The sequence below is a fragment of the Bidens hawaiensis genome, unplaced genomic scaffold (assembly GCF_021521415.1).
Source record: "Bidens hawaiensis isolate Kalapana, Puna unplaced genomic scaffold, B.hawaiensis_p1.1 tig00002338_1, whole genome shotgun sequence".
Lineage (NCBI taxonomy): Eukaryota > Viridiplantae > Streptophyta > Magnoliopsida > Asterales > Asteraceae > Bidens > Bidens hawaiensis.
In genome coordinates, this window is record NW_027491126.1 from 1,641,121 (window position 1) to 1,663,557 (window position 22,437).

Consider the following 22,437-nt stretch of genomic DNA (forward strand, 5'->3'; position numbering starts at 1 on the left):
TACTTATCTGGTAACCCGGTTCAACACCAGCGCACCAAACACATTGAGTTGGACATCCACTTTGTTCGGGAGCAGGTACAACGGGGGTGCGTTCGCGTGTTACATGTCCCCTCCCGGTACCAAATAGCAGACATCTTTACCAAGGGTTTGCCTCGTGTTTTGTTCGATGATTTTCGATCCAGTCTCAACGTCCGACAACCTCCCGATTCGACTGCGGGGGTGTATTAGCAAATATTGTGTGAATATTTGTAATTATAGTATTCAGCATATTCTTAGACATAATATTGTAATTATAGTATTCAGCATATTCTTAGGCATAATAGTTACCATAGATTGGTTCCCTTCCAAAGTTATCGGATATCATTGTATTATAAATTGCAATCTCAATTAATAGAATATTCATTCAGTAAATTATTATCATTCTTATATAAATAAATATCCCACCTTCTTCCAATTCTAATAAAATTCAATTCCAAATCAATTCGTCCTTCATTTCCTTAACCCCCTTTTTGACCGATTGAACCCATTTAGATGTGATGATCTGAAATTCAGGTATTATTATTAGATGGAGATCGATAAGGCTATACGAGACAGCGATGATCGGCGGCTCAAGACCAAGTATCACAACGCCATTTATGTCATCCAACGAGCTCTTGCTCTATACGAGTAACCAACCCACCGACCTAATTCATCTAATTATTGTTATGTTATGTGTTGTGTTTAATTGGTTTATTATTTCAATATATGATTGATTTTGATTGATTGATTGATTGATTGATAGTTGTTAGTTAGTTATAATCTAGGTGCCATTAACTACTATTTATCGTTCGTGTCATCCTGATCCTCGATGCTGTATTTCTAATAGTTTCTTCTTAATTTCAGAATTAGTACGCTTTACTTATTTACAGCTTTCCTTTAAAATTTGAATTCTGTATGATATTACCATTGAATTGTTAGGTTACATATGATAATTAGGCAAGTTCTATTGAATTTCCAGTAATCGTGTTGTTAGGAGGATAATTAGGTAAGCGTCATTTTCTTATTATACGATGAGCATTAACGTTCATTAAAGTATTTTTCTTAAATTCATTACATTTCTATACATTAAGTTGAGATATGAGACTCACGGTGATCGTCGATGCCATATTTCTAACCGTTTGTTGATAGATATTCATAATTGGTTGTGGTTCAAAATTTCTTACGCTTTAGTTACTTACTACTTGCCTTTGAAATTAGAATTTCATATGATATTACCATTGAACTGTTAGGTTACTCTTTAATAGTTAGGCAAGCTTCATTGCATTTCTCGTAATCATGTTGTTAGGAGGATAATTAGGTACATGTCATTTCTTATATTATACAATTAAGTGATTAACGTTAACATTCATTAAAGTATTAAACTTGTTGCATTAGTATCTATATAAGTTGAGATACGAATATACGATGCTTATGGTTTTCTTTATCAGTATTGAAGAGGTCGCGTTCAGCTTCAACGGAGGAAAGGATTCAACAGTAAGTAGTTATGCTCATAATGGTAATTTGTTGTCTCGGTAAATTCTAATGATTTTTCCTTGTAGGTTTTGTTGCACTTGCTTAGAGCAGGATACTTTTTGCATCAAGTGGAACATGGGCATTCAAACGGGGCTCTATCGGATGGTGAATTTGCATTTCCAATAAGGACAATATATTTTGAAACCCCTTCTGTGTTCCCTGAAATCAATTCGTTCACTTATGAAACCGCTGCTAGGTAGGATATCTATTTATTTCTTAATATGCTTAGCTTACTACTACTTTTGCCTGATTTAGCTTTTAATATAATACTATTAACATTACTTTTGTTGTTGGTGTTTCAGTTACGGTGTGAAGTTAGATATCATTCGGGAAGATTTTAAGTCTGGTTTGGAAGCTCTTCTAAAGGCAAAACCAACCAGAGCTATCTTTCTTGGCGTTCGAATCGGTGACCCCACTGCTGTAAGTGAATTTCTATTAAAGGATTGTAGAACACCGAGATTGTAGTTGTCAATTATGGTGTGTTTTGTCTTTATCTATCAACAAACAAGTGCTCAAAATTGTGAATATTTTGCAGGTTGGTCAAGAACAATTCTCTCCAAGCTCGCCCGGATGGCCACCTTTCATGAGAGTGAATCCAATCTTGGATTGGTCATACAGGTGTGCTCATATGCTCACTTTTGATTGACACACATAAATTTTGATGTTAATATTTTCTCCCTTTTATATTTTGTCCAACAGGGATGTGTGGGCTTTTCTTTTAACATGCAAGGTTCAGTACTGTGGTCTTTATGATCAAGGGTAATTTTTATACTGATTCACATTTCTTCTTTTCTTCATTTAGTGTTAAATTAGGTATTTTATCAATTTTGCAATCATTATAACTTTTTCCATCTTTACAGTTACACATCAATTGGAAGCATCAATGACACAGTTCCAAATGCATTACTATCGATTAAAGGTTCTGCAGTTGAAAAACAAAAGTTCAGACCTGCATATATGCTTTCTGATGGAAGATTGGAGAGAGCAGGTAGATCAAGAAAGTTATCTTCGGTTGCCGCTAGCAATGGCCTGAAATGGGAGGAACCTCATCAGGGCAGCATCCCCACAGCCTCCATTTTAGCAGTCGGTGATGAAATTCTGTAAGTCCTTTGATCTTGTTTAAATAACTTGGTTAAAAGGCAGTGTTTGGTCTGTTTTACATGATTTAATAATATAACAAAGTAAAATTGTACTTTTTTGCTATGCTTTTACTTATGTTATATTATTTGTTGCATAGCTCAGCTTTGGAACTATTGAGGATCAACTGGGACCTTCATTGTGCAAAAAGCTTCATTCAATAGGCTGGTTGGTATCGCAAATGGCTATTGTACGGAGTGAGGTAATAAAAACAATGTGTTGCAAAAAATATAAAAATTATCACATTTTGATTAAATAGTTCAATTTGATAAAACTAAATAATAACATGCACGTGCTTAATTGTTAACTACACAAAATTATTGTCTATTTAAGAAATAACTCATTCTTGTTAACTTATTAATGCACATGGGCCACATGGCATTAAAACAAAGAAAGTAAAATGTTTATTGACCTTGCATCTGTCATCTGGTTATTTTTTACAGGTAGATTCTGTTGCTGAAGAAGTCGAAAGGCGAAAGTCCTCGAGTGATTTGGTTTGTCGTCTTTGATTGTGATTTCAAGATATATCTCTGTTTTCAGTATATTAGCTAAGAAGGAAACGGGTCAAACAGTTTAAAAAGTTCAATCAAAGTGAATTTATAAAACACACACCCTCCTAAATCACTTTACTTAAAAGAATTAGAATTTTATGGAAATAGTATATTTTTGGCAATCATATCTAAAACATCAATTATTTACCAAACAAGTTAAAAATCCGGAACAAAAAGTGTTTTAGGTCAACCCAACCCGAATCAGGCCGTATAAAAGAAGGAACCACTGTGTACGAAGAGTTCCCTTGGTGTACAATGAGTCAATGAGGATCCTTTTTTATGTTATTCACTTGGGAATTGTCAATACAGGTGTTCATATATGGAGGGGTTGGCCCGTTACATTCAGATGTTACTGTTGGAGGAGTTGCCAAAGCATTTGGCGTTCGTTTGGTATATTTTAAGTTTTGCTGCAATGTTTTCTTTGTTCATTTTCTGTAAATATAACAAATCAAGAGGGAATTAAGGTTTGTATCACTAAATTATCGATATATGCTCATAGCAATGTGTAATTACAGGCTCCAGATGAAGAATATGAAGAGTATCTTAGTCGCCTGTTTGGTGATAAGTGCACTGGCAACCGCAACGAGGTAACTGAATGCCAAACTTAGTAACATGCTAACACTACAGAAACTAATGACCAAAATAACCCTGCTTGATTTTCAATTTTCAGATGGCCCAGCTGCCTGAAGGCATTACAGAACTGCTGGAACATGAGAAGCTTCCTGTTCCACTGGTATGTCATTTATGTTACCACATTTCAAATAAAAGCAAACATTGATGTACTGTTGTTAATGCAGTTTTAGTTTTGTTGATGGGTAGTTTCTATAATTGTAACTTTGGTTGATTGCATTTGTAGATCAAGTGTCATAATGTAATTGTGCTCTCCGCGACAAATGTTGATGAGTTGGACCGACAATGGGATGCTTTGATGGATTTAAGGTCTACTAATCTGCTAGCACCAACAGGACCATTTGTATCAAAGCATTTGACGACCTCACTCTCAGATGTATGTATTTGTCTATCTATGATTATTTGTTTAACCACTCTCAGATGTAGTTTCTATAATTGTAACTTTGGTAATTCCTATTTACCCTTTAAATTATTGACACTCATTAATTCATGTTGGTTTGACCTAAAAAGTCAGATCATGCCTTCATTTTGGATTGTTATCTGATCTCCAATCTTTTTATGTTTCAATTACACTACAGTTAGAAGTTGCTCAGCCTCTATCCAAGCTTTGTATTGAATTTCCTGATATCTACACTGGTACGATTACAATTTAATGAAGTTATGACAGTTGACCTTTCTCTTTAACTCCCCTAACTTTTTTTTGTGAATAAAATCAAGGGTGTTATCGAAAATCCAGAGCTGGACCTCTCATCATAACCCTCGAAGGGAAAGTAAGTGGTTGTTTGGTATTAAATAGTTTCGTAAAAATCTAGTAAATATATCTTTAAAGTGCTTGCTGTGTACTGGCTTGCAGGATGAAGCGACAGTAGAAGCAGCCATTGAAGCACTCAACAAGAAGTTACCATGTGGGGTCAAACAAATATCGGTTTGAGAGTTCATAATCTGCTTCATGACTGCACTTCAATTCATGTGTTGAGATGATGAAGAATTTTTTTTTTTTTATGTTGAGATGATAAGGAATTAGAAATTCCATAGGGGACAGTGGGATGGAAAAGGGTTTAGGGACCAAATGACTTTTGTTATCAGGATGTATATCATCATCATCATCATCGTACTCAGTATATCCCACCAATAGCAAAGCTATGGTAGGGTCTGAGGAGGGTAAGATGTAGGCAGCCTTACCTCTACCCCATAGGGATAGAGAGGCTGCTTCCGATGAGACCCCCAGCTCGATAGTAGTTTTGCATCAAGCCTTGGACATAAGGCACATAGCACTCAATCATCGGGACACCGGCTGATCGGTGCATGTACCCTTATCTTTCAGCTATCAACGCCACTACATGATGCCTGATTAACCGTCCGTCACTTTTAACGTTATTTTCACGAGATTAGTAAAATAACGTCAAAATTAGTGCAATTTCACTTTTGCCCACCCGAGGGTTCACACATATATACATCATATGTGCGCATAGCAAGCAGGGCTAGTAATCAGGATGTATATATAGACACCAAATATATTGGCATCATTGAAGGGCAATTGGCTATTGAAGGGTATTGTTGCATTTACCTCTTGTTGTCAACTTCATATGTTTGTTATGGTTATCTTTAACTAGAGATGTTGCATGTATGCTTCCCATTTAGGACAAACTAGAACTTAATTAAAAAACCAACGCGAGTTTCCTTAGTTAGGAGCATTTGTGAGGTTGACGGAGTGACAGGCATCACTAAGAATTCATAATAACAACTATCGGTTTGAAAGATTGTTTTACCTAGAGATGTTCAAAACGGTTTGGGACTAGGAACCGGAACAACCGGTTCCTATATTCAAAACCCCATTTTAAACCGGTTCCAGGCTCGAACCGGTTAGGGAACCAAACCGGTTCTCTCACCCTCGGACCCCTAACCTATCTAACCGGTTCTTACCGGTTCCTAAACCGGTAACAGTGTAAATTTTCTTTTTTTTTTTCGTTTGCGATTTGGATTCTAAACTACGATTCGTATTTGTATAACATGAAAAATAAAAAAAACAATTAACATAAAATTCATTTTATTTACTTTAAGAAGTTCAAAAAAAAAGGTTACATGTTTTAAAATCTTCAAAAACAAACTAACAAAACATTAAACTTATAAATATAAAGTTGTGACATATTATTTCTAGAAAAGCCTTCTTGTTCGTCGTAATTATTGAGCGGCGACTTCTTCCTCGGAATTACTTGTAGAAATGCCTTCTTGTTCGTCGTGCACTCGAACATCAAGTGGTGTTTCATCTTCGAGAGTGGTTACGTGTTGAATACGATCGATTGAGTCCAAGTGATCCTTTAAGCAAATGCACATCTCCACCGACTCCGAATTTAGTCTTGTTCTTCTCACAAATATTACCCTGCCACTAAGAGAAAAGGCGGATTCCGAAGCTACCGTATAAGCTTGGACGGTTAGTAAATCACGGGCCATGGTGGCAAGAATCGGAAACTCGGTTTCCTTTACCTTCCACCAAGCCAAAACATCAAAAGTGCCATATTCCTCTTCGGATAAACCGGTAGAATAATCATTTGCACTATACCTTCCTAGTTCGCTTGAAGGGGTGTTACCCCTTTGTTTTTTAGCCGTTACGTTGCGAACGGTGTTCATAAGGCTAATCATGGGATCTCGTACTCTAGTAGCACTTGAACTTGATGAAGACCCCCCCGGCATAGCCATGTGTATGTTTGACCCATATTTATTTAAATAAAAGTCATACATAAATTTAAAATTCAAGTTAAAATAATTTTTTGCCTCTGTTGAAAAGTTTGGGTCAACTTCATGCATATCTAAGGCTGAAAAAATTTCGTCTATCACACATTCAACCCCCGTAACATTTAACATTGGGTTTAAAGCGGCGGCGCAAGTAAAAACCGGTGGCAATTCAAGAAAGTATTTTTTTAATTTAAACTTCATTGGTAATATGATGTTTGAAAACATTGGACTTTTATTTTCAAATTCTTTAAGATTGTTAACCATTAAAAATAACTCCGAAAGAACCAAGGGACTTGTCGGATAATACGTTCCCGATAGTTTCGTAGTTGATGTTTTAAAAACTTCAAGAAAAGTCGATAAGTCATTGATAATTTCCCATTTCTCATTTGAAAAGGGGATTGCCAAATCATTCTCGGCAAGACTAGAATGAAACATTTGTAAAGTTTCTCTTTGTTCCAAAGCACTTTGAAACATTATGCAAGTGGAATTCCATCGATGAGGTACATCCCAATTAGCTCCCAAAGCTTTTCTTCCCGTATCTTTACAAAATTTTCTATATTCCATTCGTCTTTTTTTACTTTTCTTAAAAACTTCATGTATCATTAGTCTAAAATCGTTTATAACCGATGTAACCTCATCCGAAGCAAGTCCGTCTTGCACGATTAAATTAATGATATATGCAACACACCTTGAGTGAAAAAATACACCATTGCAAATCGGCGTATATTTTAATTTTAATTTATCAACCGCCGATGTATTATTCGACGCGTTATCAAATGCCATTGAAAATATTTTATTTTCTAGTTTATAAGTTTTTATAACATAATCTAAAATTTCAAACAAATTATCTCCCGTATGTGGATACTCAAAGAGTTCGAAAGCAATGGTGCGTTTCATCATTTCCCACGATGACGGGTCTACCCAATGAGCGGTGACACAAAGTTAAGATTCGGGTAGACCATGTGGAGCCGACCAAACATCACTAGTTAAGTTTATTCCCGTATTTATATTTTCAAAATATGCAATTAGTACCTCTTTGGCCTTCTTCCACAATTTTAAACAATAACGTTTAAGAGTATGACGACTTACGTGAGTGTATTGTGGTTGAAGCGTATCTCGAATCATGGCGGTTAAGCGAGGGTTGTCGAAGTGGCTAAACGGCAAAGCTTCTTGAATCACAAACTTCGCCATACGATCTTGAACTCGATCAATTTGGTATGTAAATATTCCGCCTTCACTATCCATTTGCGTTTGTTGCGAATCGACGTTCTTTTTCAACGCCTTGCAATACGGTTTTTCGATGTGTTTCTTCAAATTTGAATTCGAAAGTGGGTTTAAATAAACCCCACAAAACTTGCACCGAGCCTTCAATGAATGGTCACTCAATTCAACCAAATCCCAATTGCACCAAATCTCTTGATTACGATTATGAGGTACAATACGAACGAAACTTGGTTCGGCGTTGGAACCTTGACCAACCGATGATTGTGAGGCAGCCATAACAACAAATATGAATATAGAAGAAGAGAAAACAAGAGATTAGAGAACTCAAAACGTTGTAATAGCGTTTTTTTTTGTATTTTTTTGCGTTCGGGTTTGCGTTTTGAGTGTTGTGATGAACCCATGACACCAAATACCTATTTATACTAGTAGTGGGGTGCTTGGGGGAGCCAAAAAACGGCTATTTTTGACCCCAACGGTCAAAAAACGGCCAAAAAAACGATTTCCAACGGCTATACTCGATCCAACGGCTAGAACCGGTTAGGAACCGGTTCCGGATGGAACCGGTTAGGAACCGGTTCCGGTTCGGTTCCGGTTCCTACCCGCTCCCACTCAGAAATGCAAGAACCGGTCACGGATCATCAGGTTGAATCAGATAGGGTCCGGTTCCTACAAAAAACGGGTAGAAACCGGTTCGGGTCCACCGGTTCGGTTCCAGGAACCGGTTTATTTGATCATCTCTAGTTTTGCCACAAGAGTTGGCTCAGTTATCATCTATGTTGTTACATCCTTTTGAATCAACGGATGTATATATATTGTAAACTTACTACATGCGCGTGGAAAACTCACAGAAAACGACATTGTATTCTTGAAGTTAAGACTTTTGAAGTTAGACTTATAGATCGTTAGGATAATCCATAGAATCTGAGTCAGCGGGAAAAAAACAACACAAGCGTGATTATCTTGACCTTGAATAGAGAAAACGTGTGTGCTGACAATTCCCCCTTTATTGTACTACTTTATTCAAATTGCTCTTTTTCATAGTACTATATGTATCTTGCAAAGCAAAACTAACCACACTTTGTTGGTTGTTACCTGTCCGAGTCACTTGCATTGCTAATCTCGTCACCACATCACAGATTTCGGAAATTTCTCAAGCGTTCTCATCAATTAGTGATGGTGAGCTCTAATGCATACTGGTGATACATTAAAAGAGCTAAATTCGCAGTATCAGATCTTAGTGTTTAGGATTATAAATTCAACAGCCAGACACAAGTCCTATAAGGCTACAATTTGAAGAACTGCAAACAAATTTGATGGAGGAAAGAATCATTTGGACCTACAAAAGTATGTTTTCCTTACACTATATATACTACTTGATTACTTAGGCACACATGTCTACTTAGAAAGTGTTACAGCTAACAACCTAACTGCTCAACAACCTTGTAATAGCTCAATAATACCAAAATGCACGTTAGAGTGTTTACATAGACCATTATTGATTGTTTATGTTAATTAACTATAATCAGATGATCTAAGTTGACTTACATAAAAAAAATGTTATGATCATATTCTGTAATGTGCAATACCATCTAAAAGAAAATTATTTCTTACACTAAATGACTTGCAAAATGCATAATGCAGCTGGTAACAAACTGATAGCAAATTAACAACTCAAAAACTCAAGTAGATATAACTTTGTTCAAAGAGTACACATATAGCATATAAGCTTCTCCATCAAAATACCGAACAATAAGAAATTCTAAACGTTTCCAACAATCAAATATAAAAAGAAAGACAAACAAACAAGCACGACATTTGGACTCAGCAACCGAAAGCATGTAACAGTCCCTAAGTATGTTCTCAAGTGTTGTCCACCTTATAGGAGCAAAAGAATCATTCTCCTGAAACTGTTACATTCAAGCTTTGGGCTTGAGAACCTTGACGGTCTCCCAGGTGAAGTCGGGATCATCACGTCCAAAATGACCATAAGCAGCAGTCTTCTGGTACCTGTAGTTGCCACCTCTCTTGAGGTCAAGGTTGATAGCCATCATCCCGGGCCTGAAGTCAAAGTTCTCCTTGATAAGAGCAAGGATATCCTTATCCGGGATAGTTCCAGTCGTGTATGTGTCCACAAACACAGAGAGTGGCTCGGCCACACCAATAGCATAAGACACCTGGACAATGCACCTGCGTGCAAGTCCGGATGCCACAATGCTCTTGGCGGCTTGCCTAACAATGTAAGCACCACTCCTGTCGACCTTAGTTGGATCTTTCCCGGAGAAAGCACCACCACCGTGAGCTCCCCATCCACCGTAGGTGTCGATGATAATCTTCCTTCCGGTCAAACCAGCATCACCGTGTGGGCCACCAATCACAAACCGACCAGATGGGTTCAAGTGGAAGATGGTGTTCTCGTCAAGGTACTGATCTGGGATCACGGGCTTGATCACGTGCTCCTTAAGATCAGCAGCAATTTGGTCGTTGGTCACGGTTTCATCATGTTGAGTAGAGATGAGGACGGTGTGAACCCTGATAGGAACCATGGCACCGTTGTCGTTACGGTACTCGATGGTCACTTGGGTCTTACCGTCCGGCCTGAGCCACGGGCAAGTGTTGTTCTTTCTAACTTCAGTGAGCTTGGCACCGAGCTTGGTTGCGAGGACGTGAGTCAAAGGCATAAGCTCGGGGGTTTCATCAGTAGCATAACCAAACATGTGACCTTGGTCACCAGCACCGATCTCCTCTGGCTTCTTGGTGAGATGTCCGTGAACACCTTGGGCAATGTCGGGGCTTTGTTGCTCGATGTTGACCAAGACCTTGCAGTTGTCAGCATCAAGACCAACATCAGCAGATGTGAATCCGATTTCCCTGCAAGTGTCACGGACGATCTTCTCATAGTCTACGGTAGCCTTGGTGGTGATCTCACCAAAGACCATGACCATGTTGGTCTTGGTGCAGGTTTCACATGCAACCTTGCTGTCGGGATCTTGTACTAGGCAGGAGTCAAGGATGGCGTCCGAGACTTGGTCGCAGAGCTTGTCGGGGTGTCCTTCATTAACTGACTCAGAGGTAAATAGGAAGGTCTCCATCTCTCAACTGAAACAACAGAGTAGGTTATAGCAGTATACTTAATAGCTAATACTATACGATAAACAGATAAACAATCTAACAATGTTACAACAAAATAATAACTTTTCTTTAAAAAACTTCTGAAACGTCGGTTTGCAGCTACTTGACTAAAGATTACATGGACAAATATTTATATACGATTCTATATTGTTTTCTTGATGCACCTCAAATATGATTAGGAAACCTTCGAGTTATTAAAGATGTATTTAGTAATAAAAGCACTACATGCTACGAATGTTATCGAGAATGTTACAGATACCGTGTGTACACTAAATCGATCGAATCTACTGCTTTAAATCCACTAGCAATGAGAATCATATTCACAAATCTAAAAAAGCTTTGCTCATTCAGGATAAGGAATATTTTGATTTCACAATATATATCTCAATCAAAGAAATATCACTCAAATGCTTTTCTTTCAATAAACGGCAAATAATATAAAAAACAAGCAAAAGCTAGAAAATAAACAGATCCATTCAGGCCAACTAGCAATACTAAAGATACTATTCATATGCTATTCATTAATGGATCCATTCAGGCTAACTAACAATATATCTAACTAGTAGCATACTATCATAATAATAACTAATAATAACATGAAATGAATAAATGATGGAACTTGGAAGCCAAACTACAGAGTCTGCTAACTAATTACTTGTTAAACATAGATTTGGGTTTAACTTGCAAGAAACACAAAGAAACTAGCAAGATCTATCATCTAACATGATAAAGTTTCAATTTTCTTAACAAAAATAGTAAAAATCTTGAAACCAATGCCGACCCACAACAGATCGGATGGCATAACTCAGATCTAACAATAAATTAAGCAGATCGAAAGCAAAAAAATAAAGTTTACGAGTGAAAACCCAGATGGGGTTAAAGATAATTAACAGATCTGGGGGATTAGAAATGATGGGTACCTTTTTGATATTATTATAGGGTCTGGATGACAGATAATGAAATCTTGAGATCCAGAAATTGATGTTGTATGTAGAGGGTGAGACGATTTGGTAATGAGTGAAGGGGTGTGTATTTATAGGGAGAAGAGGGGTGTGCGAGTTGTAGTCCAGTTGGACTGTACATACAGCTACAGCTACAGCTACAGCCACAGCCACAGCCACAGCCACAAACTCTTTCGATGTGGACCCCTCACCAACCCCCTTATTGTGGGTCCTATTCACCAAACAAATCCACCAACACTTTATTTACACAACTTTGGTTTTGGGTTAAAAGGTTGTTTACAACGTGTTAGATTAGCGTTAGTATGCTTGTTAATACCAATTCGATCCGATTTAAAACCCGTTTTGATCCAAATCAAAATAACTTTTTTTTAATCGGTCTATTTAATTCGAACCCGTAAGTAGCCCAATCCATCCAGTTTCCCAAACCTACATGGGTAGCATTTGGTTGTTACGTAGAAAAATTAGTTATGCATGGATCTTTTATATTTGTTAGGTCGGAAAACATTTAATGCTAAAGATGTTAGTAGTAGTCCCAAATGGCAAGCGACCATTTACCTAGCTGACGTTGAGTTAGAATGATTTATTTTTAAGGGTAAATGACATTGATAATTTATGTAATTAGTTAAAGTTAAAAGTTTATTCTACGGTTTGAGAATTACTTGTATGATTGTTTTTTATATAATAAGTTAAAATTCATAAAATGATACGATATTCATAAATAGCCATTTTTAATGTCAGTTTTAAGAAATTAACCATTTTACACCATTGTTAGATGATAACTCAACGAATGAGAGTTGGTTATGAATAGTGTGATAGCGCCTTGTCGCAAGCATCAAATCGTTTTTCACCGTCACATAGTGGTGGATTTGTGAAATTTTAAGGACGATTGATAGCACGTTCCATGACCCGCAAGCCAATTGATACTAAACCATGGATGAAATTATTAGTTTATCAAGTATGTTTAGGAGTACATCCTTGGTAAATTCTTCAGTTCGAAACTCTATCATCATCATCAACGAATTTTGGTTGCTTCTTTTATAATTATCAACTACGAATTTTGGTTGCCTTCTATAAGCATGAGGCACTCCTTTGTGAACCATCACAACTATTTGCAAATTACACATGTGAACTATTGTGTCTGTTTGAGAAACAACACACTCGTTCATGTATTTCACATGCGAATTAATGTGAATTTGGTGAAGCCTTTGAGCCCTTCTGTGGCAAAGCATAATGTTGGTTCAACTCAGGGTTTGAACGAACCATCGTGACTGTTCATTCATTCAACTCAGGGTTGGACCTCTTTCAGCGAGCCCAATCAAACCAGTTTTTCGTACATGAACGAAAAGAATAGAGATGGCTCACAAGCGGGCTTGTTGCAATATAATCATGCCAAGAAGGGGTGTCTCGGATAATACAAAAAAAAATAAAAAAAATTAGGGCCTTGGACATGTAACAACGAGCCCGAAAATACATACTTAATAACTCGTATATAATTTAGATAATTAAAATAACAGTAAACCAAACAAAAGTATTTTAGCAAAATAATCTAATAAAAGTATATAATAACTCGTATATAATTTAGATAACTGTAAAACAATGATCGTTAAAATACAAACTTAGCAACTCATATATAATTTAGATAACTGTAAGGGCCGGTTCTGTATTTTTTTTATTTGGTAAATGTATTATGTTATATTAGGTTTAAGTCATTCAATGTGTCTTATTTAATCAAACTCAAAGTGTGATCACTTTATAATTGAGCCTAAAAAACAGGTTTCTAAATAGTATATATAATTTTTTTTTATATATATACACATAAAAATTTGTATGAAAACACCTTTGACCCAATGGAAGACCAGGCCTTCGATGGTTTGCCTATTTTGACATCTCTATGGGCCTGCCTTGGTGCCAATTGCCAAATACCGCTATCAAAACCACCACATTTCACATTGCACTTGGCACTTTCGGGCTTAACCCCAACAGGATTATCGAATACAACTCGCCTTCCGTCCACGAATCTTCATTATGTATTTTGTTTCCCATCACCTAGAACACCATCGTTGACCTTTTATATTTCAATCATTGTACTCTCTTTGACTTTCTTAAATATCCCGTCCACGAACCCTTTTTTTTTTTTAATAAGTCATTAACTCTACGTGGTGTCCCCATTACTGGTTAGCTTACATTATTTTTTTGACTTGATGCATTTGGTTAGTTTAATTTACTTCCTACTTCCCAAACAACAAGAATTAATACCAAAAATGTGTTTTATACTTTAGTTGTTTTTGTTCTCGTTTCCTTCTCCCATTGGTGGCGTCGCTTACGCCTTTAATATATAACTGTTTTTGTTGTCTAAATTTAAAAAAAAAAACTAGAATCGGGTCCCTACGGCTACACACGTATGTTTCCAGTATAGAGATGTCCGCATTCAATACTTTCAATTAATATGCCGCTCAATGCCTTTTGACAATGACATGAATCATGTGTTTATAGTGTGTTACATTTTTCGTTTAGTTTCTAAACTACATATGATCCAAATTTGAAAATCCCCAATCAAGGTATAACATTTGTGGTAGAGAGATCAAATGGGTTCATATTGTTCTAATCAACTAGAGGAGTGTGATGTTGTCGGTGGTCACGACCGAAATTGGAGCTTTATCACTTTTTTTCTTTTGTTCCAATTGTGAAGATGTTTTAAGTTTCCTAAATTCGATTATTGGTGATGATTTAGAGAATAGAGCGCGTATTAGATTGAGAAGATTATTTTAGAATACTACTGTCAACGTGTTTTTATCTTCTCTTATTAGTTTGCAAGTAACTTATTCAGCTAGTGAGTTTTATGCAACATGTGTGATATCAGAATTAACAATTCGGATGAAACGTATTTATATAAAAGATTAGGAAAGAGAAACCGGTCACAATATTGTAAAATGTTATTCAACAGCTCGATTGTTCGAACTAGCTACCGGAATACCATTATTTTTTCAATAAGAAGAAAATGATAGACGATAAAGTATTAAAGGACTGATATTGGAAAATGTTAGAAGTTAAACGAGAACATGTGAAGTAGTGGGTGGGATGTTTATATGCACATGGAAGATCATGAGACAACATTCAATTGCACATTCAAATCCCTGTTTGGTTGCCCATGTGGTTCCACTTGTGTTATGCTTCACATCAGATCTATTGCCCAAAATTAAAATTTATTAAAATTTACTTTTTTTCTTTTTTTTTTAACAATCAATAAAGCTCGATCATCTGGGTAATTCATTGACAAAAGGCCATCCATGCTCACGGTCACAGACAACGTTGGTGATCGGCCCGTCATCAATTTCAGGGAAACCCATAACCCAAAGGTTAACTATGTAAAACTCTGGCTCGCGGATGACATTTTGTCACAAATGAAACTCAAACCCATGATCTCTTGTAAGAAAAGTCACGGGGCTACAATTGGACTATGTATATTAGTTTTATAGATTAAAATAGTTTATAGTAAGAATAATTGGAGAATATTTTTACGAATAATAATTGTCGTTCATCAAAGGGCCTTTGGCCTACCGATATAAATAAGTTGGACAAGACTTTTACTTTCAAATAGGTGATAGATTCAAATCTCGTGGTCGTAAAAAAATATGTGTAAACCAGAAGTAGAGCATCGAGTATATGAATTGTTCTTATACGAAAAACATAATTGTTATTAAAAAGAAAAAGAATATTCAATTATAACTTTTTCGAACTATCGTATTTAATTTATATATAATGATATGCGATCATGATTAAAACTAGCAAACTAAATTATATTTATAACCAGATAAAATCCTCAAAACAAATATTAAACATGTAATGTAAGGTTGTAAGTTGTTCATATAAAATTATTCCCTATTAAATTAAAATCACGTACGGTATTAGAAATTTAGAATGATACAATGCTAGAATTCCAGTCTAGTTTATGTAAATATGTACGTTTTTCTATGTCATAATGGTGTTGACTCGTATTATTAAGGCCGTTTTGACTGTTCAAATGGTTGTATTTTTAACTTCAAAAACTAATCAATAACTATGATTTTTAACTTTGGGCCTATTATTTTGTAAGTGATACTGATACTTGGGCCCTGGGATCTGCAGGTTTAGTGGACCATGTCCTCTTGGGGCACATGTCGGTTTTCGGATTGACATTGATTACAGAGACAATCAGTTGCACAACTATTGTCATACAGGCTTTCAGTTGACTGACTAGCCTTGTGTTTTAACTTGTTTTTGAATAGGTAGCCCAATTATTAGCTTGGCCCGTAGTTCATTTTGAGTCCCAAGCTTTATGACTGGGCTATGGGCCATAATTCTTGTAAGTTAAAAAACATAACAATGTTATTTTAAATTATAGTTAGAAGTGATACTTTTTTTTAGTAGAGGTGCACAAACTGGTTTGAAACTTAAACCGGTTTGAGTTGAAACCGGTTCGATTGGTCAACAAAAGTCAAAACTTGTTTATAATTGGTTTTGGTTCGGGTTGAAAACAGTTTCTTGATCATGTTATGATTGGTTTTGGTTCGGGTTTGAGCGGTTTTTGCCGTTTCCGTTCAGTTAACCTGTTTGGAATCGGTTTCTACATAATCAGTTTCAAACTGGTTCAGTGACACTTCACATGGCTCGAAACAAAAGCATCAGTCTACACAGAGGCAATTGTTTTTACTTGTTCACCAGTCGTTCTGCTCTGTGATATTTAAGATAAAGAAAATTGGAGTAATGTTTGATGTGAAACAATTTCTAGATAATCTTTCATACAAATTTCCAAGTCTTTGAATCATGTTACAAAGTATAAGACTTACATACCATTAGTTGATTGTCTGTCCATCCTAATCTTTCATTTGACTATGTGATTGACTGTCCATCCTAAGTACTATGTAGTTGATTAATGTTATTGTACGAATACATCTAAAACAGTCATCGGCGTCATCTACGAGAGCCAACTTTTTTTAATAATAATAAAAAAACTAAACTAAATTGGTACAGTCAAAGAGAATTATCGTTCATAACACTACTGCTGTATGCTGTAGCCCGTAAGCCACCAACACTTATTGCTCAAAATATTGTTACAAATTAATTAAAACATGTCGTTGTCTATATGACACAAAGGACCATCCAGAACTATTCAAAATGAAAATTTTCCCGTTAAAATAGGAGTGACATGTCCTTATAATACTTTAATATTTTTCAAGTTATTAATAAAATATTCTTTGGTATGAAATTAACACAACACAATATCCGTTGACATTTTCTTTCAAGTTTTTGCTGTCGAGTTGAAATTGTGAATCCTCCACTTCACCTAACCATTGATAACTAGTAGTTTACCCGTCTGGTAGACGGGAATACCATCGCAGTAATGTGATGACTACATTATTAGTAACAAATGCGACGTATTCGTTACATTCTAATATCTTTAAAGAGGTACGAATTCACGGGAATAACAAATAGAGTTGTATTACTTCATATCTATATATTTATGTGTTGCAACAAAAGAGCAACACAATGTATGATACACCGACTTATTGACATTTATCAACTTGTGTTTGGGAGTAAAACGCATTATAGTACTTGCTTTTTTTTAAGATTTTAAAATATGGCACAGACCCTAACGTTGTTGTGTATGTATTAAAACTTAATAAAAGTAATAATTAATGTTCGTAGTGCTTGTCAGCCTTGTTTTAGGTATTAATGGTATTTTATAAAACAAATGATACATCACTCATAAACAGTGGCGTTGGTACTTTATCCGTCCGGTGGACAGAAACATCATCTAAACCATCCTTAACATTTCCAATTAATCGGGTTTTGTTTAAATCTCACCCTAGCTGTCCCAAAACACTCATTTGAGCCCCCAGTGCATGCAATTACAAAAGTAAACAAAGTTTGGAATTTACAAATTCATACTCGGGTTGCTCTTAGACCCATTTCTTCCTAATCCACCAATATACATGACAAATACTCTTATTAGTTGCATGCATATTTAAATATAAAATATCATTGTTAACAAACCATTAGTTATTTATATGAACTGATTCCAGATTTCCTACATCTTAAATCCATAAAAAAATAACTCAGCTAAACCCTTACATGACTACTTTACTTGAATGATTTCAAACTTTATTACTATAACATAAGTGAATCTAAACATTTTATCTTAATTCACCACTTACCTTTGTTGTGTCATAAGAAGCTAATTTGAATGGGTGAGCAACTTCATTTAGCCTAACCGCTGAGAACCATTTTAGTGCCATCACTCGATGCCTCGATGCTTTCTTCAAAGAATAAAAATCAATGCTTTCTTCCATGCTTTTCCTATGATTTACTTTTCTTGCAGCTTGCCTCCGTATCTACAATTGAAAGTAATGATATGTAAGCATTTGAAACTGATAAACAATTTACTTTGTAATAAGATAATCCGATAAACACATGCATCTCTAGTGTTAATACGAACACAACTCATTTAGATACACGTGCTCGAGATTTCGACCTGAAACAAACCCGAACCCATTCAGACTCTGCATTATGTCAAAAAAAAGGCCAGACGTTTAGCTCACTGCCAACCATAGGACAAGGAAAAAAACATTTAAAACATAAGTTTGACTTACAAAAGTCAAAACATAAACAAAATTCCTAAATGTCCCTTGCAAGAACTTGTTGCAAACATTCTAATATCAAAACTGCATCTATGTCAATTTGGTAACTTGCAATCTAAAATGCCCTATTGGTTTTAAAATCTACAACCTGTTAGATATAACATGCTGATCCTAAACTACCCGTATATGACAAATGCACAATCATTTACACTAAACCACCGAGTTTATTAAGATATGATCACATTAAAACTGGTAGAATAATGTAGAACATCAAGATTTCAGAAATAAAAGTTTCATTTATATATATGGTAACTGTAATCAAACATAATGTAACTAATCACAGTTTCGCGCATCATCTTTATTTTTAAAAACATAGAACCCAAACCCGAACTCGTTTCAAATATGCATAACAAAGTAACAATTCAATAAAGTGTAAATGTTACATACCGGAACCCGAACCCACCAACCTGCCCAGTCCTGACCCATGGCCCAACATGTAACCTGTAACCCGTCCGAACCAGTTCTCACTCGTGGCCCGGCCCACCAAGTTCTTACTAATATTAAAGGAAAAATCCATTGACCCAACTCGTTTCAACATATTCAAAAGATGCTCTTTTGACCCTAATCCGTTTGACCACTTACCCAGCCCACCTAACCAACTCATTTAAGCCAAAAAAAATATTCAAAAAAGAACATCTAACATAATAATAATAATAATAATAATAATAATAATAATAATAATAATAACAATAATAATAATAGTATAAGTTCCGTTTTCAAAGGGTGTTCAGTTTATTCAACAAACTCACCATCTCTGCTCTAACGAAACCTTTCTCAAAGCCCGAAGGGATGACGCCTGCAGCTTGGGGTGCAGTCATTCCTGGCACATCAAATACAGTACCTGAACCGTGCCAAACCGGTACCGAAAGTGTTCGGTATGGTACTTGAAGGTAAATCAACCCAAAATACCGATAACGGAAGTACCATTTGCTCATCCCTACATTAAATGACCAAATAAAAAAAGACAACCCAAAATACCGATACAGAAAATACCATTTGCTCATCCCTGCATCATATGACCAAATAAAAAAAGACAGCTCGTATGAGAATATCAAAGAAATTTTTTTACTCATCAAATGAGATTTTTTTTACTCATGAGTGACACGAGTTGTATGTTTCTTGTCCTTTGTAACCATAATTCACCTGAAGCTTAAGTAATATAACAAAAATTGGTTTATGAAGCCAGATAACTTATAGTAATAAGCTCTCCTATAAGCTATAATAATTTGAGCCCAACCAATTCCTCGAATGTTGTTTTGTCGGATTGTACAACTCTGCCCATTTGAGCTTTTCTTCCAAATCACAAAAGATTGGTTTAGACTCAGTGCTTCCACAATACTTCAAGGAAATGGAATTGATATGAGACAAATCACTATATACGCCAATCCATTAATAATTATAAAACTAAAAATCACTAAGTTTGTATAATTTCAGAACTACATAAGTTGAAGTACCCGAATGCATGAATGCACTGGTAACTCTTCTAGGGCCAATTTAAGCTCGGCTACAGTAGCAATCATAGGAACCTCAACTCTGAAACTGTCAAGCATAACTAACTAAAGAACTTAAACAACCGAGGTTGAAAGCGAAAAACAAACTATACATGAACTAACAACATGGTCAAAAACTTACTGAAGAAAGAACAAAACTAAACGAAACATCCGACACATCACTATTGCATATTTAGAAGTCATATTGATATTTAAGCTTTGCTTGAAGTAGTTCAACCTGCTCATCCTCTGTAACATATACAAAAGTTGTTGTAACGCCTAAAAGACTCTCGCTTCATCAGACCGGTCACGAATACCACCATTCTTTTAATGCGCTATAGACCTTTCCACCCGCGTTTGTTGCGGGCCAAAACAATGATACAGCTTTGGTAGGATTAATATCCACCAACTGCAAGGAAAGGTTAAAAATTACCAGAGGTATTCTTAAGGCATATCATCAAACAGATTGTAAGCACTAATACTCCATTCCTTCCTAATTTTAAGCATCAATATTCTTCAAATTTTAAGAAACAGATCACGGTTTCAAAATTCTACCCAAGTCAACAACCAATTAACGCCAATTCAATTCAGTAATAAAACAACCCTAAACGATGAATGTTTATTATAATATATATAAATATATTTATACACACACTTTAACCAAGAAGATAATAAGTTGTCACGTTTTAACCTCTCAAGTCTCACACCGATGCATATTGGGTTTTCTTTACTATATATTTTACTTGTATTTAGTGAATATATAGTTATATTATTATTCTATAGACGATGAATGTGATAAACAAAAAATAAAAATGAGTCTAATTAAACGATTTTTTTAAATTATTTTAGCATTATGTATAGAAGACATACAAAAACAATAATAACTAAAATATTAATATATCAAAACTCACTGAATTCTTTTTATTGTTTGACTTATTTAGTTTTTTCTTTATTTTTAAAGGTGACGAGTTGCAACAAAATAGTTATTAACATATTTATCTAAACATTTAAGTTTGTTTAAGTTTATATTTTAAACACACATCATAAATGATAATACGGTATTACGGTGAACCCAATTCTCATCCACTACGTTACTCATTATTTCTTTCAACAAGTATTATTTTGTATAAAATTAATATATAAATGTGGAAGTTAAAAAAAAAAAGAAGAAACCTTTCATTGCATATTTGCAATTGATTAAACTTAGCCTATTTTCAAAATATTGAGTTGTTAGCAGATGACATAAGTTATATATACCAATGATTGAATGAAACAAACATATGTCAACCAAAAACAGGTTTAAATTGAAAATAAACAATGATTGAAGCACAAAAAGAGAGAAATATTGATATGTTGTTAGGTAAAGCAACATTAACCACCAATGTTTATAGCTTTTGAATATTGTCACCTATTTTAAACAACATTTTCAACTGCTCCATATATGGTATATAATTTATATAAGTAAATCAAGTTAGATGATGACTTACAATTATTACCATTTCATCCTACACGGCTTTTGTAACCATATTCACTATATGGTTGTACTTCTTCATGTTTTCTTGTTTGAAATCAATCATGAAACAAAAATTTCATAAGAGTGAAGTACAGATTAATTATTCTTGAGTATTTGTTATAAAGACTTTGTTACTACTAGTTAGATCAAAATGACTTGAACAAGTCTGCTAATACCTTTACGGAGCTTGTCATTTGTTTACATGGCCTTCTCAACTTCACATACTAGATGACGTCAGGTCATCATGCCCCTTATACCCTGGGGGACACACTAGCTACAATGCCCTTTCTTCAGGACCTACGTACTGATGTGTTGATCATAATGATATTATCTATAAAATTATTATAAAACCCAAAGACTCGGTTACCCAGACATTGATAATATGCAACAAACCAGTTTTGACAAACACATTTGTTTAATTAACCTTGTAAAGTCATATTGGTTCATACATACGGTTGCAAGTGATTGAGACAAGCATATATAGCTCATCTTATAACACGGGCTATACCCTAGTGTATACTATAGAAACATCCATCTTGTATATTATTGTGGAAACTTTGACCTTTGGGAGTTAAATGGTTGACTTTTTCTATTTTCAAGGGTTGTGCCTTTTGAACTTATCTAGATGACGTCTGTAAAAAATAATTAACGTATGTCTTTTTTAGAAATTTTGATTGTTACAACATTCGTCAAAAACAGCACGACGAGGCAACGCAATATCATGGGCGTGAGTTATGATTTATGGTATATAAAATATTTCAAACTATGCGTTGGTCCTAGACGGGTGACCGGGTGTAATTAAACAAGATTGATTTCAACAAAATATAGTTAGTTTTGCAG

The 22,437-nt window shown here is 35.3% G+C and overlaps 2 protein-coding genes across 2 annotated transcripts; one reads left to right on the top strand and one right to left on the bottom strand.

The window, feature by feature from the left end:
* Positions 1–541: 541 nt before the first annotated feature.
* Positions 542–4,958, top strand: LOC143618755 (uncharacterized). Its single transcript, XM_077090852.1, has 16 exons — positions 542–666; positions 1,467–1,512; positions 1,578–1,747; positions 1,854–1,971; positions 2,087–2,169; positions 2,251–2,310; positions 2,412–2,651; positions 2,794–2,890; positions 3,132–3,182; positions 3,549–3,629; positions 3,755–3,826; positions 3,910–3,972; positions 4,096–4,245; positions 4,448–4,505; positions 4,587–4,639; positions 4,723–4,958. Exons 1-16 carry the CDS (start codon positions 566–568, stop codon positions 4,798–4,800), a joined length of 1,521 nt encoding a protein of 506 aa, XP_076946967.1. The 5' UTR covers positions 542–565; the 3' UTR covers positions 4,801–4,958.
* Positions 4,959–9,494: 4,536 nt separating this feature from the next.
* Positions 9,495–10,939, bottom strand: LOC143618756 (S-adenosylmethionine synthase 3-like). The gene has a single exon (XM_077090853.1). The coding sequence runs from the start codon at positions 10,913–10,915 to the stop codon at positions 9,743–9,745; it is 1,173 nt and encodes a 390-aa protein (XP_076946968.1). The 5' UTR covers positions 10,916–10,939; the 3' UTR covers positions 9,495–9,742.
* Positions 10,940–22,437: the final 11,498 nt, after the last annotated feature.